General features: G+C 41.8%; 1 protein-coding gene across 2 annotated transcripts in view; it reads right to left on the bottom strand.

The window, feature by feature from the left end:
- The window catches only part of PLCG2 (phospholipase C gamma 2), a 106,312-nt gene that overhangs the window by 73,215 nt on the left and 15,310 nt on the right, over nt 1-17,787 (bottom strand). For both annotated transcript variants that reach the window (XM_060681579.2, XM_060681580.2), the window contains exon 2: nt 12,695-12,927. In XM_060681579.2, coding sequence (XP_060537562.1) covers nt 12,695-12,890 — 196 coding nt within the window. In that variant the 5' untranslated portion in view covers nt 12,891-12,927. The remainder of the gene's footprint in view (nt 1-12,694; nt 12,928-17,787) is intronic.

Genomic DNA, 17,787 nt, shown 5'->3' with positions numbered 1-17,787 from the left:
GGTCTTGTTTAATGAAAAGAAGGAGTAGGTGTGGCATGATAGCAGTGCGCCAATATCTCAGGGGCTGCCACAAAGAAGAGGGGTCAACCTATTCTCCAAAGCACCTGAAGGCAGGACAAGAAGCAACGGATGGAAATTAAATCAAAGAGAGAAGCAACCTAGAACTGCAAAAATTGCAGACTACAGGAAACAGAAGCACTACTCAGGTGACCCTGAGGACACACATAAACTTCCAAGTGCTTCAACGACTCTCTAAAAGGATGCAGATTTCTTGCTGTCTGCAAGAAAAATAAATCCTTCCATTCCCCACGATCTCTGCCAGAGCTGAAGAAGCTTCTTGGATGAGAAGTGAAAGTCCAGTTGCCTCCTGAAAACAAAAGCACCTTTCTTTCTTTTTTGATTTGATTTATATGCCGCCCTTCTCCGAAGACTCAGGGCGGCTTATAATGCGTTAAGCAATAGCCTTCATACTTTTTGTATATTTATACAAAGTCAGTTTATTGCCCCCACAATCTGGGTCCTCATTTTATCTACCTTAGAAAGGATGGAAGGCTGAGTCAACCTTGAGCCTGGTGAGATTTGAACTTGCAGTAATTGCAGGCAGCTGATGTTAATAACAGTGCTTTAGTCTGCTGCGCTACGTTTGGGACAAGCATGACCTGGATGACTGAGAGACTTTAACCTGCTAGAACTAAGGAGACATTTCCTGACAGTGAGAACAATTAACCAGTGGAACAACTTGCCTCCAGATGTTGTGAGAACAGCAAATACTGAGTTACGTCTGCGGGCCACTGCAGGGCTGCCGTGTGGAAAAAAGAGGAAATGGATGTTTTGTGCTATATTAGCACAATAACTTTTGCAGAGGGACGGACTATATTTAAACTTTAAACCATCCGAAGAGCACCCAGTAAAGTATGCAGCTGGAGCAACAGCTGTTTGCGTGGCTTATTTCCAAAGAGATATACCAAAAAAAAAAAAAACCAAGATGGGTGGGGACACTCTGCCTGCCCCCACCCCTCCCTGGGTCAGGAAGTGTAGCTTTAAGCAATGAATGACACTGCAGACAAGAACAACTGAAAGAAGGGGGGAAAATGGCAGCCTGCCTTTTAAGAACAGGAAAAGCTGCGATTCTCTTCGAAAATGGCTTTTAGAACAAGATGTATTTTTAAGCCTGTTCGGGTGCGTAAAAAACGCAGCGTCATCTTAGGATACAGATTCTCGCACCTTGGCGGACTTGCTAGCCCGTCGAACCCGAAGTTACAACTCTTAAGCGTGCAAGAGAGATAAAATGACATTTGCAGAGCTGCAGCTTCTCACCAAAGAGGAAGTGTCCATGAATCTAATAAGGGGTAGGTTTGCTCCGTCATGAATCACCCAGGAAGGCAGAAGTGACAGTTCAGTGATAGTGGAGGAAAGTCAACAGCTTTCTCCCGCTCGGGAACCAGCAATTGGAGAGAGGATCTGAAATGGCACCTTGCTATGGTTTTAGTGCAGAAGGTGGGCTTCACATACGCAGCGCTGGAAATGTGAGCGCGCCATCCGCGCATGCGTGCAGCGTCACAAAACACGGCAATTTGCTCTCATGCGCCATCCATGCACGCGTGCGCCATCCGCACATGGATGCGGCGTCACAAAACACCGCAATATAGGACGGGATTGCACGTGGGCGGGCAGACCCAACCAAGTCGCTACTACCAGTTCGCCCGAACTGGTCTGAACCGGCTTAATCTCACCTCTGTTTTAGTGCAAACCTGCCTCCTTGAGGAGAGGAAAGAAGCACCAAAGCTTGCCTTCTGCTAAAAGCTCTGGCATAGACTTTACAACAAGTCCATCAATCAGAACAGAGCTGGAAAGGATCTTGGAGGACTTTTGGTCCAGCCCCACTTCTCAAATAGGAGACCCTATACCATTTCAGACAAGTGACTGTTCTTAAAAACCTGCAGTGATGAAGCCCCTACAACTTCTGAAGGCCAGCTGTTCCACTGGTTAATTGTCCTCACTGCTAGGAAGCTTCTCCTTAATTCCAGGTTGCTTCTCTCTTTGATTAGTTTCCACCCATTGCTTCTTGTCCTGCCCTCAGGGGCTTTGGAGGACAGCTTGATTCCCTCTTCTTTGTAGGAGCCCCTGAGATATCGGAACACTGGTATCATGTCACCCTTAGTCCTTCTTTTCATTAAACTAAGGTAAAATGTAAAGGTTCCCCTCGCACATATGTGCTAGTCGTTCCCGACTCTAGGGGGCGGTACTCATCTCCGTTTCAAAGCCGAAGAACCAGCGTTGTCCGAAGACTTCTCTCTGGTCATGTGGTCGGCATGACTCAACGCCAAAGGCACACGGAACGCTGTTACCTTCCCACCAAAGGTGGTCCCTATTTTTCTACTTGCATTTTTTACGTGCTTTCGAACTGCTGGGTTGGCAGAAGCTGAGACAAGTAACGGGAGCTCACCCCATTACGCAGCACTTGGGATTCGAACCACTGAACTGCTGACCTTTCGATCGACAAGTTCAGCATCTTAGCCATTGAGCCACTGCGTCCCTTTCATCTAGTTTCATCAAACTAGACATACCCAATTCCAGCAACCGTTCTTCATAAGTTTTCGCCTCCAGTCCCCTAATCATCTTTGTTGCTCTTCTCTGCACTCTTTCTAGAGTCTCAACATCTTTTTTACATCGTGAATAATAGGGTTATTATTTGCTATAATAATTATTCCCTATAATAACAACCCTATTATGGAAGGTCTTCTAGTCCAAAACCACTGCTTGAGGAGGAGACCTTAGCATTCCCAACAAATGGCTGTCCAGTCTCTTCATGAAAACTTCCAATGTTGGAGCACCCACAACTTCCGGAGGCAAGACATTCCACCGATTAACTGTTCTGTCAGGAAATTTCTCCTTCGTTCTAAATTGGATCTTCCTTTAAAGATCTTCTTGACTTGCCCTGAGGGTACTTTGGAGAATAAATCAATCCCCTCTTCTCTGTGAGAGCTGCTCAAGTATTAGAAGACAGTGGCTCAGTGGCTAAGGCGCTGAGCTTGTCGATCGAAAGGTCGACAGTTTAACGGTTCGAATCCCTAGTGCCGCGTAACTGGGTGAGCTCCCGTTACTTGTCCCAGCTTCTGCCAACCTAACAGTTCGAAAGCACGTAAAAAATGCAAGTAGAAAAATAGGGACCACCTTTGGTGGGAAAGTGACAGCGCTCGGTGCGCCTTCGGTGTTTAGTCATGCCGGCCACATGACCACGGAGACGTCCTTGGACAGTGCTGGCTCTTCAGCTTTGAAACGGAGATGAGCACCGCCCCCTAGAGTCGGGAATGACTAGCACATACAGTATGTGCGAGGGGAACCTTTACCTTTACCTTATCATGTCACTCCTAGTCCTTCTATTGTTCGACTAGACATTCCCAGTTCTCTCAATTGTTCATCATAAGGTTTCACCTCCAGATGCCTAATCATCTTTGTTGCTCCTCTCTACACTCTTTCCAGGGTCTCAATTCAGGCAAGTGGCAAGTGGCATGCATTTAAAATGGTTGCAGCATTCCAGGGTCATATGGTCGCCATTTAAGACCTTCCCAGCTGGCTTCCAACAACCAGAAGTCAACAAAGTCAGATTACAAGCAAGGTCTGCACCATCTTCCAATGGTAGAGAAGATGGGGGAGAATAGCCAAATATTCTGCCTTACTAGAGGATGTCCACCACTTTCTCTTTCTCTCAGCTGCCGAGAGATCAGTAAAACATGGAACACTTTGAAGCAATAATTCCAGTGTTAAATAATTTGGTGAAGAGTCCACCATGGCCATCATGTGACAGGGTATATGAAACTTGAGGGACTGCTTTTTTCCCCATGCAATTTTGCATGGAGTACAGCAGCCTAGAGCAGGGCAAATTATCCAATTTAGTTACTATTTCTCCAATATTGCTAAAAGTCCATAGAGATTCTCAGTCATCCAGGTCATAGTTGTCCCAAAGGTGCTTTTTCAGGAGGCAACTGGACTTTCTTGTTGAAGGAGCTTCTTGGATGAGAAGCAAAACGTCTTCAAAAGAAAAAAAAACAAGGAAGTCCAGTTGCCTCCTGAAAAAGCACCTTTGGGAATTTCTCCAATATATTCTCCATTTTAAAGACTATTCAAGAAAAGCTTTCACAATTTCACAAGGTCCCCCTCTTCGTTAGTATAATGAATAAGAAGAGATTCTTCTCATTCCTACCTCCACATCCTGACTCTTGGTTATCTCAGCAGGCTTTAACTGGTTCAGAACTGTCCACATGTTGTCCTATGCCAGTGACCTAACAGCTGTGGCTTCTATGAGTATGTAATTTTGGCTTCCTTTGCTTGCCTTTGATCTTCCCTTTCATGTTTAAAGAAAGGCTCTCTTCTTTCCTTCAGATCCAGCGATACCTGGATCTGGACAGGATCTCTTGCTTCCAAGGTTGCTACTTGGGTATTTTGCCATGCCATTTTCTTCTGTTGTCAAAAGGGATTAGCTTTGGAGGCCCTGGGGTTTATAGACGGCCCCCAGGGGGAGGGCCTTCTCTGTGGGGGCACCCACTATCTGGAACGAGCTCCCCCCGGAGATACGGAGGATCCCGGATCTGCGCACTTTCCACCGTGCTCTTAAGACCCTCCTATTCCAGCAAGCCAGCCTGGCCTAATTTTTTCTCCCCTTTCTTTTAAATTTTTAAACTGAAATTTTAATTTGTTTTAAATTATTGGGATTTTTAATTGTCTTGGGCTAAATTATTTAATTTGGTTTTAAATTGTTTCTAACTTTTGTATTTCTGTATTTTATTCTGTGCCTGTTCACCACCCTGAGTCCTTCGGGTGTAGGGCGGTATACAAATTTAATAAAACATAAACATAAACATAAGAGATTACTGGAGGACTTCCACTTGTCATCTTTACTCACTGGTGATACAAACGTTTACTCAATGGAACTACAGGGGTCTGTGACTTGGTGGTGAGAGTAAAGTCATTCCTTGCATTGACAAGTCCCTACGTAGGTAATATTACGTAGGTATGTCTTAGTGGCATAATCACAGACACTGAGAAAAGACCAATGGAGGAGAATATCTGTAGCTCAGAGATGAGCTATGGAGTCCTTTGGTGCTCTCTGAGTGTGGTGATTTTCTTGTAGACATTTCATTATCCAGCTAAGTAACATTCTCAGTGCTGGCGAGTGTGGGGATTAATATCAGCCAATCAAGCGGAAACCAAAACCCTAATCAAGGAACTACCAAGGAGAAAATCACACTCCCACCAACACTGATAGGGCAATCTACTACATATAAACAGAGGACAAACCCCACTCCCTACTACCACTGATGAAGTTACCTAGTCGGGTAATGAAACATCTTGCCATCAAACAACCAAGCTCAGAGAGGACCAAGGATTCTACCAGGAAAGCAGTAAAGGGAGTTCCCACATGCTCAGATACCTGTCCTCAGAGGTGTGCAAAAGGGTGTCAAAAGCATTTCTTGTGCAAAACCTGGTGCACACCCAACAAGTCTTCAAAGGAACATCCTACCTCCCTTATCTGAATTTTCATCTGTCTCACATCTTCAGTGTTAACAGTAATATAAATTAGCCATGACATGGCATAACCTTAAGATTGCCTGATAATTCTGCATTTCAAAGTGCTCTGTTACAATCAAGCTCCAATAATAACCCGACGCCAGATTCAACAAAAATGCTTACACAGGAGGGAGGGGGAGTAAAATGAGACTGTAAAAATAAAAGTTAGACTCAGAAATTCTCAGCAAATTTATTAGCAGTTTAGAAGTAAGTGCTTGCGTCTAAGACAAAGAGGAAAAGGAATAATATATAACTTTAATTCAGTAAGCCGTAATGTTTTCGAGATGCTGGAAAGCAGTAAAATCAGTGGTGGGCTCCTCCCGGTTTGGCCGAGCCGGTAGCGGTGATGATATGATGTCACCGAACCGGTTCTCTTTGTTTGGGAGCTGGGCCCTCCTGCCCCCACGCCCCCCCCGCGTTATTCTTACCTTTTATTTGGCCCCACCCCCAATCTATTGCTGCCTCCTGAGTCCCAACTGATCGACTAGAAGGAAAAAAACTGTTTAAACTCTTGCTGCGGGGCTTCAAAGGGCCGCCCTACAGCTGATCAGTGTTAAAAGGCAGTGTGGTGGTAGACCAGTGCCTCCAAAAACAAATGAGTAGACCGGTGCCTCCAAAAACAAATGGGTAGACCAGTGGCTCCAAAAACAAATGAGTAGACCGGTGCCTGCAAAAACAAATGGGTAGACCGGTACAGCTCTGCAAGCAGTTAAAAGCCTGATAGACCAGTACCTCTGCTAAATCCTAAAGAATTGTCACATGACCATCAAGCCACGCCCACAAAATAAGCCACACCCACAGAACCGGTAATAAAAAAATTTAGAACCCACCCCTGAGTAACATGTATTCTTAACTATCCTTAGAGGAAACCAAGCAGCTTCTTTTAAAACCAAAGAATAATTCACCATCAACGTTTTCTTTTATGTTGCAAAATTCAGGATTCTAAGCACAAGTCCTGCTGTATGTTCAGAACGGATTACCCACAAAAGCTGTTTGTCATAAACAGTTTTATGAACTATATAACAAACAAGTTACATTTTGGATTGGATTAAAAAAGACAAGCCAAAATTTGCAGTGAAGCAGTTAATAGTCTGCTTTGAAGGGGGGCGGGAAAAAAGGCCATGATCCAACTCTATATTTGTGGCAGGAAGGCAAAAATACCACAAACTGGAATGGTAGATGTTTTTGCACATTTTTCAAAACGCTGGGGCATGGGACATCAGCCCTTGAAAGAGATCAAACATCTAAAAGTAGCCCACGCTGCAATGCTATACCCTGTTCCTTGGGAGTAAGAACCAATTAGTTCAATTGGCTATGAAGTAGTTTATTTCAATAGGTGATTACACTGGGATTAACAGTGGAAGAATAAAAGAAAAGGTTAAAGATAATGTAAAAAGAAAACATATTATTTATTTATTTTTTATTTATTTATTTATCATATTTTTATACCGCCCTACTCCCGGAGGACTCAGGGCGGTAACAACCAAGATAAAAATACAAAGAACATACAAAAGTTAAAAACTATTAAAAACAGATTAAATAATTTGGGCTCAAAAAATTTAAGACATCCAATTTATCTAAAAACATTTAAAACCCAGTTTAAAAGGGAGAGTTAGGCCAGACCAGCCTGTTGGAATAAAAACGTTTTTAGGGCACGGCAGAAGATGCGTAAGTCTTGGATCCTCCGTATCTCCGGGGGGAACTCGTTCCAGATGGCAGGTGCCCCCACAGAGAAGGCTCTCCCCCTGGGGGCCGCCAGTCGACATTGTTTGGCTGACGGCACATTAATGGCATATTAATGGACATAATGAATCAATTTTTATTAAGATGTTGGAAGGTATTATTTGAGAAAATCAATAGCTATAATAATTGGGATATTGGTTAGATATGTATAACAATTGTAATAATTTGAACATTTTTTACATAAGCAAAAAAGAAAAGAAAACTGAAACAATATATGACTTGATTTACAAACAAAAATTACTTAATTGGTATTATATAAATGGTATGGGTAACTAGATAGAATTTAGGGAAATAATCGGGAAATTGTATTAAATAGCATTATTTGAATTAAGAACTATGTCTAAATGTCAAATGTTAAATTGCTATATATTATAAGATTAGAGATAAGATTTAAATTTGATAAATGTATTATGAGTTATTAATTGAATTAAGATTTTAGGTGGGTTAATAGAAGGTAATTGTTTTGATTAAGTAAGTATGAGTAAACTCTTTCTAACATGGTATTAGTTGAATATGTGATTTAAGATTGAGAAATAAGTGTTATGGCAAAATAGAATATATACAATTTTGTTAAAGATGACAAAAAATTAAACAAATTGAAGACCGGATCAAAGCTCTGTTCTGAAAAGATGTAATTTGTATGTTTGGAGAAAAAAATAAAAAAAAAAACTTTTTGCAAAAAAAAAAAGTAGTAGTTTATTGCAATCAAAGATTGTATCATGCAGAAAAATCAGATTACAATTTTTTTTTTAAAAAAAAAAGGACAAGAACATCAACCAGCAGGAAGCAATAGTCCAACTGAACGGGTCTTGTTCTAATAAATTATAACACAGTCTTATAATATGTCGAAGAGCTTTAAGGTAATGCTCTTAAGTAAAGTTGGCAACTCTTACAATTTGGACTTGTGAATATCCAGAATCGGCTGGAGAATTCTGGGAGTTGAAGTCCACACCTCCTAAAGTTATCAATTTAAGAATAATTAAATTAGGAGGAGTGTTGCATTCAATAGAAGGCCCATAAAACCTAAACAAGATTTTGTATCTATTTAAGTTTAATTATTTTACACACGTACAAAGCAAGAACAGAATTTTACACATGTTTTATATGTTGCACCTCCTTGCTGTGTTATAAAACTCTCTTTCTTTTTTTCTACTGGCACCTGTTCAAAGGTGTGTTGAATTTTTTATTAGGTCTACGTGTGATTTATTTTCCCCAACAGGCAGTTTCATTCTGATTTGTACAGTGTACGATTTGCAACATGCTGCTTTCACTATGAAAACTGCAAATTTTTCAACCACAAAGCTTACTGTAATTAGTTTAAGCTTTTACTCCTGATGATTTGAAGTTACCTAATTGTAAGTCAACAATTCCGAATAGAATTACGCTGATAAATAACGTGGGATAAAAATGTAAAACCACATAAGTTTCCCACAAGCATTATACAAAAACTCACAACAATAAAAGTAAAAAATACATTTCCAAATCTGCAATAAAAATGTTTTTTTTTTATTTTTGCCACAGAAGATAATATTTTTAATGCAATATATTTAATGTAATATAATATGTAAAGAAGCTGGGGCAAGTAACGGGAGCTCACTCCGTTACACGGCGCTAGGGATTCGAACCGCCGAACTGCCGACCTTTCTGATTGAAAGCTCAGCATCTTAGCCACTGAGCCACCGCATCCCCTTTACCTTTTCATTGTAAGTCAACAATTCCGAATAGAATTACACTGATAAATAACGTGGGATAAAAATGTAAAACCCCATACTTTCCCACAAGCATTATACAAAAACTCACAACAATAAAAGTAAAAAATACATTTCCAAATCAGCAATAAAAATGTTTTTTTTTATTTTTGCCACAGAAGACAATATTTTTAATGTTTTATATATATATATATATATACATACTATATATACTATATATACACATGCTAGCTTCAAGACCGCTATTTTTAAAGAATGAATGTAAGCCCAATTGCAGAGGGAATTTCGTTCTTACTAATACTTTAACACTTTTTTAAAAAAGTTATTTTAAACTGCAGTCATGCATGAAACCAAGATAATTCTACCTTTCTGCGTGCTGATGAAAAAAATCTGGTTCAATTTGAAATGCACTCTTTGAGACCCACTTGAATTCCAGTCCGCTTGAATCAAAAAGAAATGTATTCATTTGGAAATGGTAACAATGGTAGAGGTAGTCCTCGGGTTATGACGGCAATCGAGACTAGAACTGCCATCGCTAAGCGAGTCTTAAAAGTGCAAAGCCCTGAGGACCACATTGCTTAGTGACAATAATCCCAGCAGTCTCGGTTGCCGTCATAACCCCAAGATGCACTGGTTATGAAGGGGGACGTGGCAGGAGACCCAGTAAAGGAGCGGATGGGGGGCTGGGGAAGGACGGAGGAGGCCCTATGCAGGTTGCATGTGGTTTAGGATAGCCTGAGGAAAGACAGTGCAAGTACAGGAAGGCCAGGATTGATGTTGGGCATGGTGGCACACAAACATGGACAGGCTAGTAAGTGGATAGCAGAGCGCGAACACAGAAGAATGAGAGGATCTGACCAGATCCACTCCTGACCTTGCCTGCAGGCTTCCCCACTGAAGCAAGGAAATTCACAAATGGCGATCTTGTAACCACGGCTCTCTGTGATGCCATAATCACAAGCCTGACACCCGAGTGCCCGGTTTATGGTCATGTGATCGCAGGGAGGCTGCAATGGCCAAAACTTCAAGGATCGGTCACATGTTCCTTTTTTCAGCATCGCTGTAATTTTGACTAGCTATAGCAACAGCACGTAGACTTATATACCGCTTCACAGTGCTTTGCAGCCCTCTCTAAGTGATTTACAGAGTCAGCAACTTGCCCCCCAACAATCTGAGTCCTCATTTTACCCACCTCGGAAGGATGGAAGGCTGAGTCAACCTTGAGCCTGGCGAGGTTCGAACTGCCAAATTGCAGGCAGCCGGCAGTCAACAGAAGTAGCCTGCAGGACTGCACTCTAACCATTGCACCACCATGGATAAACTTCTTGTTCCTAACCATCGCGTCTCCACGGCTCAAGAATGGCCACTGAATGGATCTAAGCCAAGGACTACCTATAAAACTTAATTCTTTAGCTACTATTTTAAAAAACACCACTATTAAAGGACAAAATTTGTAGCTCAGGGTTGAAATGAGGAGTCCTTGGTGCTCTCTGAGCTTGGTTGTTTTCTTGCAGGCGTTTCGTTGCCACACTAGGTAATATCATCAGTGTGACCAGATACAGTGTTATTGACAATGTTACCTAGTTTGAGTAATAAAATGGCTGCAAGAAAACAACCGAGCTCAGGGCCCACCAAGGACCCCTCATAAAAACTCACTGGATATAACTTCTAGTCTCCAATTAACATGCTTTTATGCTATTGTGGGAGGTTAAAAATTGAATGGGATGGATGGATGGATGGATGGACGGACAGACGGATAAGCAAACGAGCAACATATAAATGTCATCTGATTTTGAAGCATTTGTACAAACATGATGAATATCTTATCAACGTGACTATATTCTGATCTTATCTTGAGATATTAACAACTGCGCTAGTAATTGTGAAAAGGGAAGTTCCTTCCAGTTCATGTAGTAGATCGACCAAGACGCGCATGCTAAATTATGTTTTACATGTACAGCCACTGATTAATAATTATTTTCACCTATTAAAGGAAGCTTTAACATCATAGGCTTTTCTTTACGGAGATTAACTATGTGTGCTGCATCAATTGCCAAAACTATAAACGGACAACTTTATTTGGTACACCTTACTACTACATACCATATTTTTCGGAGTATAAGACGCACCGGAGTATAAGATGCACCTACCTTTTTTGGTGAGGAAAAGAAGAAAAAGAAATCTGCCTCTGCCTCCCAGCAATTTTGCCTCATTGCAGCAAACAGCAAACGGCCTGCTTTACTTTCATTTTCGTTTTCAGCATAGCTTGATTAGCACATGGGAAAAAAATCTGCTCCAGCAATTTACCTCTTTGCAGCAAGCAGCAGAGCCCTGCGCAAAACAGCTGAGAGCAAATCAGCTGAGACCAATCAACTTGTGTTAATTAGGCTGTGCTGAAGCTGAAAGGAGCTGTTTTTTTTCTTGCTGTTTGCTTGCAAGGAGGTAACGGCTGTGAGGCAGAGGCCAAAGGGTGGGGGCCAGTGGGTGGGCGGGCTACATTTGGTGTATAAGACGCACCTAAATTTTCACCCCCTTTTGGGGGGAAAAGGTGCATCTTATACTCCGGAAAATACGGTAACCATGACGTGATGCAATAGCTGAGCTGAACCAGTGCATTAAGCTATTATTTTTTCATCCCACATGTGTTATCTCATTAACATTGCAAGACTGTATTTCAGTTTATTATTTATTAGGGTTGCACAACATTTTTCAATTTGATTCAGGAGAGGTGCTCTGGAATTTACAGAAGCACGGACACAGAATTTCTTTGGGTGTCATTAAAGCCACCAACGCACAGCAGTGTCAATTCTGGAAACAGATGTACAATAAAAGATCTATTCTTGGGGGGGAAATTCATTTTCTTGCTACCTGCAGCCGTACCTCTATGCTAAAGGACAGGTAGATTAGGAGCATCTAATGTAAGTCCTCGACTTACAACTACTTGTTTAGGGACTCTTCAACGTTACAACAGCACTGAAAAGAAGTGACTCACAACTTGATTCTTGTGCTTAAAACCAACGTAGCATCCTCACAGTTACAGGATCAAAATCCAAGTAACTTGGCAACGGGCATGTATTTAAAATATACTTGTACATTGCAAATACATGCCAGTTGTATTTGCACCATCCTGGTGTCACATGATTGTTATTTGGGACCTTCCCAGCCAGCTTCCAAAAAGTAAAGTCAATGGGAGAAGCCGGATTCATTTACCGACTGCATGATTCATTTAACAACTCTGGCAAAAAAAAAAAGATTGTAAAATTGGGCATGGCTCACTTAACAATTGCCTTAACAACGGAAATTCTGCTCTCGATTGCTGTCCTAAGTCAAGGACTACCTGTAGTTAACATCTATTGTCTTCTTCTCATCCTTTCCAAGAATGCTTGCAAGTGATCTATAGGTGATGACCAGGCTGAGCCCGAAGGAGGGGTCAAACTTGTCATCAGTCATGAGTCCCTTTGCACCCACAAGTCCAGCCCACCTTGAATTCCTTTGACTCTTATCAACCGCCCATTTGCTTTGGTTGTTAGTAGTTCAGGTTCTTATAGAGAATAAATAAATAAAAGCAATAAATCTTTACGCTCATTTGAACTGCCCGGATTTTCAGATTTCTCCCGGCGCCTGACACGATCAGTTGCAATATTTACAGTGATGCCGTGAAGGCAGATACTCACAAAATCCTTCTATCTTGTCCGCTGTTTTGCTCCAAGCCACCTGCCTGGTTTCCATAATAACTTGAATTGTTCTCCTCTCTGGATTGCTTTTCTTGAGGCTGTACACAGTCATCACCGTCCCCAGTTCCAAGGTCCTTTTGATTTGACTCTTCTCGTACTCCGGGAGCTGTCCATACTCAACGCTTCGGCTGGACATTTTCGGGTTGTAGAGAGCAAATCAGATCTTCAGAAGGCTGGAAGGGAAGCAGGGAGGAAGATGTATTATTTTAAACCTGGCCCTCCTCTTGTGTTACAAATGGTTTTTGCTGTAGTTTCCTCTTAAAAGACAAAAGAATTTCAAGAAGTGAAACTTAGGCTCGCCGTGAACCAATAGCTTGTGAGGTCAAGGTTACAGAGTTCTCCACTGGTCCCTGACTTCTGTAACAAAAAGGTTTTATCCAAATTCAGTGATACAGAAAACAAAAACATGCCAACACCTTGCTGTCATAGAAGCAGAAGTGAGCAAACTACTAGCTAACATAAAACAATTCTAATGCTGATTAACAACGTCTAGGGCAGTGATGGCTAACCGTTTCCAGACCGAGTGCTGAAAGCACGTGTACGCCCGAACCCCCAAAATGCAATGCGTGCGCGGTCCCCATGCATGCGTCCCTCCCATGCATGCACACACAGCCCCCTGCACGCCCCCCGCACATGCACGCATGGCCCCCTGCACGGCAGAGACCCAAAGATCAGCTGGCTGGCGGGAGGCGTGCACAAATGTACAGCGGAGCTCAACTGGGGCAACGGCTTGCGTGCCATCAGAGAGGGTGCTGTGTGCCACCTCTGGACGCCATCACGGGTCTAGGGTGAAACAGAAGAAGCCTGGTTATCAACAACCAGCTGAATGTAAGCTAGTAGCGTGAGAGAGCTGCTAAAAGAGTCAACACAATCCAAGAATAAATCTGAAGAAGCACGGTATCAAAAACAAAGTTCTAATTTTCCTCTATTCTGTGCTTGGGGGGTGGGGGGTGTGCAATGGCTCAGCAGTTAAAGGATGCTAAGCTTATTCAGCTGGCAGCCCGGGTTCGACATCCGAGCGCTCTGCGACGGGGCGAGCTCCCGTTACTTGCTCCAGCTCCTGAACATCTAGCAGTTCAAAAGCATGCAAATGTGAGCAGATAAATAGGTACCACTTTGGTGGGAAGATAACAGGGTTCCGTGCACCACGGCATATAGGCATGCTGGCCCCTTGACCACAGAAGTGTCTTCGGACAATACTAGCTTCCCACGACTAAGAAACAGAGATGTGTATGACCCCCTAAAGTTGGACCTGACTGGACAGGGAAAATCTTGACCTTTACTTTGTGCTGATGAGACTAAAAGTGGACAATTGTGGACCATGGTGGCACAGTGGTTAGAATGCAGTACTGCAGGCTACTTGCAATTTGGCAGATCGAATCTCACCAGGCTCAAGGTTGACTCAGCTTTCCATCCTTCCGAGGTGGGTAAAATGAGGACCCAGATTGTTGGGGACAATAGGCTGACTCTGTAAACGGCTTAGAGAGGACTGTAAAGCCCTGTGAAGCGGTATATAAGTCTAAGTGCTATTGCTATTGCCCTTCCTTCCTTCCTTCCCCCCCCCACCCCCCCCCACCGATGATGCACAGTGGTTAGAATGCAGTATTGCAGGCTAATTCTGCTGACTATCAGCAGTTCAGTCTTGACCAGCTCAAGGTTGACTCAGCCTTCCATCCTTCCGAGGTCAGTAAAATGAGGACCCTGATTGTTGGGGGCAATAGGCTGACTCTGTAAAACTGTTTAAAGCACTGTGACGCAGTATACAAGTCTAAATGCGATTCCTATTGCTAATCTGGCACTTTATTTCCGAAAGGCTATCTTGACAGAGTAGAACAGGTTCAGAACAGGTCAACAAAAATGATTTGTGAGATTTTAGACATGCACTATGAGGACTTGGAACCTGAGATGTTCAATCTGAGAGAAGATTCAGAGTGGTGGGAAGACATAGTATTAATGTTCATGTACATAAAAGGTGTAAATAGAGATTAGACTCTTCTCCATTGCTCCCACAAAAACTGGGACAAAAAATAACAGGTGTTAAGCTATAGATACCTAAATTCATTTCATTTTAAAGAACAATTCTTGCTAGTTTGATCTATCCACATACAACAGTCAGTCCGTGGAGGTTGTGGGTTCTCATCTCTGGAGAATGTTAAGAAGTCTGGACAGTCACCCCTCAAGGATGAGTAAAATGATTTTCCTAATCTTTTCAGAAGATGGATCATCTTTGTGGTTCTATCCAACCCCGTAATTCCACAATTCTAATTTATGAATAAAGGATAGAAATGCCTCTCATTCATTAATTAGTAATGAAAGATAATCACTGTCCATAATATTTTAGGTCCCGCCTCTCACTCACCATCATCCTCATTCTAGATCAGGAGACGTATCCAACCTTGGCAACTTTAAGACCTGTGGACTTCAACTCCCAGAATTCCCCACAGGTCATGGCTGACTGGGGAATTTTAGAAGTTGTAGACCACAAGTTGCCAAGGTTGGATACCTCTCTTGATCTAGAGCAGGGTGGATAAAAATCAATGATTTTTTTTTAAAAATCAAAAAAAGATCAGATTTTTTTGATTTAAATCGGATTTTTTTGATTTAAATTGGATTTTTTTGATTTTTATCGAATTTATTTTAATAAAAAACTTTTGGGGTAAAAATCTATCGTAAGATAGTTTTCTATTTAAGATACATAAATAATTTAGTTTATTCAGCATGAAATGGAGCTTAGTTATGTAGCATGAGGCTGTGTATTCTGCAACACTGGGACTATCGGTGAGTCAACAGTGGGCCAAAGGAGTAGCAGAGATGACAGTTGCTCTTTAAAAATTATGATTTAAATCGAGTTGATTTAAATCAAGCCTTTTTACTGGTGATTTAAATCATGATTTAAATTGTGATTTAAATCAACTCGATTTAAATCTAATCCACCCTGATCTAGAGTAAAGGTGATGGGGTGCTTTTTCAAACTGTAATACCAGATTTGGTACAACACTATCAAGTTTGGCTCTTTCCCCTTGCAAAATAATGATGAGGTTGAACCTTAAGGATCAATGAAGATTCATTTCCTAAAATGCAACAGATTTCTTACAACTTACGAGAGGTCTACTAGCCACCCTTGAGCAGTGTTCTGACCTAGGCTCTCTTAAAAAGCAGGAAGCAGAGTCTTGGTCCTGGCAAAAACCCCTTTTATTTACACGACTGTGAATTCCTTTCATTCATAGTCAGCAAGGCCTGTCCAAACAGTTTTTCAAAGGAATATTTATCAACACAGACCTTATCTCGCTTGGAAAGCTGCCGAGTAACTAGTTTCCAAACGCAGTGCAAGGCAAAACTTGGCACAGAGTCACAGACAGATCTTCCCACTCTTGAAACGAACGAACGAACGACTGAATTGTTTCCTGCAAAAGCCCCCTCCCTGTTTGCTCCTCTTTTGTTTCCTATGGGAGGGGCCAATCACCTCCAAGGTGTGGCTTTACTCCTAAATCGATCCTGCTTTCTTAGTTATTCTTGTCTTCTGGTAGCTCTGCGCATGCACACACTGGGAACAGGCTCCAGCTGTTCCTCTGCCTCACTGCTGTGTAGCCCCCTCTCTGCCTCCAACACAGAGCCTTCGTCTGAGCTTTCCTCAGCTCCCAGGACTGGCCCATATTCCTCCCAACCTCCTCACTGTCCGACTTTGCTGCTAACTCTGCTGGCCACCAGCAGGCCACAACAAGCAGATGCCTGTGCAAAAAATATGCTTTGGCTCCAAATTCACTGCCCTAAAATGGGCCATGGCTTATGCTTGGTTACTTCCATCTACTCTTCAACTACTTGTATTCTAGCCCTTCTCTCAAAACTTGTAGCCTCGTTTCTTCAGAAAGCCATGAAGGTATCTGTGTACTGCACTGTGGCTTGGAAGAGAATATTCAGCCTTTGAGTGTATACTTTATCATACCCATTTCCTTATTTCCAGGCACCAGCAAGGCTACCGGCTATGTTAGCCAGAAGTCCTTCATTCAAGTCCAGCAGATTCCAAGAATGAAAGAGGTCCCTCAACCTTGCAGGGCTTTGAAGAAAACCCACACCAACAGTATGTTCAGACCACAAAAACACCAATCAAGTGTACGCCCAGCAATATGAGTCAGACTAAATAAAAATTTGAGACAGACCCAGGGTTGTCATAGAAGCCGATAAAACTTGAGCCATCACAGACAAAGTCAACCTCAGCAAAAATTCAGAGATCTCTTAAAGTCGCAGCATGGAGCCGCAAGATTATATAGGATGCATTTTGTCCTGGAAGGACAAAACTGATGTGGTGTCAGACGCGAGAGACGAGGTATACCCATAAAGGTCCAATTAAATTGATTTATTGCTACTTATGCCTATGCACTGGATTCTTCTCAGCTAACAGTTAGCATCTGCTTGGAGTTAGATAAAGGTTCATGGAATTCAAGGGAAGTTGGACTTCGCTTGCTTCTGACTATGTAAGGATTCTAGGCTGATCCCTCTTTTAACTCCTCCCCCAGGATCTGCCACTCCTTCTCCTACATGTGAATGGTGACAAGTGGATTTATTTGCCTTCCCAAAAGGAAGCCCTTTTTTTCCAATTATACTGCTTTCTTTTAGGGTTATTTTTGAGCAGAAGTAGAGGTTTTTTTTAAATGCATTTTTTTTAAAAAAATAATAATACTGCGGGTAAAATTCTACAAATTAAAACTGCACTGAAATATAACCCCAAAGTAAAATAAGACTAAGATATGTAGCAAACCCTAAACTTTTAACATGTTAATATAAATCACCTCCATATATCATATTTTCATTGAATCATTTAATAACAGTGCATTAAATGGTGCATTAAAACTGTCTATTCCTCTAAATTATGATATGTATACCTAAGAAAAATGCATTGCAATTTTTTTTTTAATCAGAGAAGGAAAAAGTCTTTTATAAAACAAATAAATTGTACATCACTTGAATTCAGCTTTTGTTATCTGGATTAATACAGTAGCATTTTTCCCCCAACCTGTCGTATCTTGGTTATACCC

The sequence above is a fragment of the Pantherophis guttatus genome, chromosome 11 (genome assembly GCF_059756535.1).
Source record: "Pantherophis guttatus breed Tessera chromosome 11, ASM5975653v1, whole genome shotgun sequence".
Lineage (NCBI taxonomy): Eukaryota > Metazoa > Chordata > Lepidosauria > Squamata > Colubridae > Pantherophis > Pantherophis guttatus.
The sequence above is the reverse complement of the archived record's forward strand: the minus strand, read 5'-3'. Positions and strand labels throughout refer to the sequence as shown.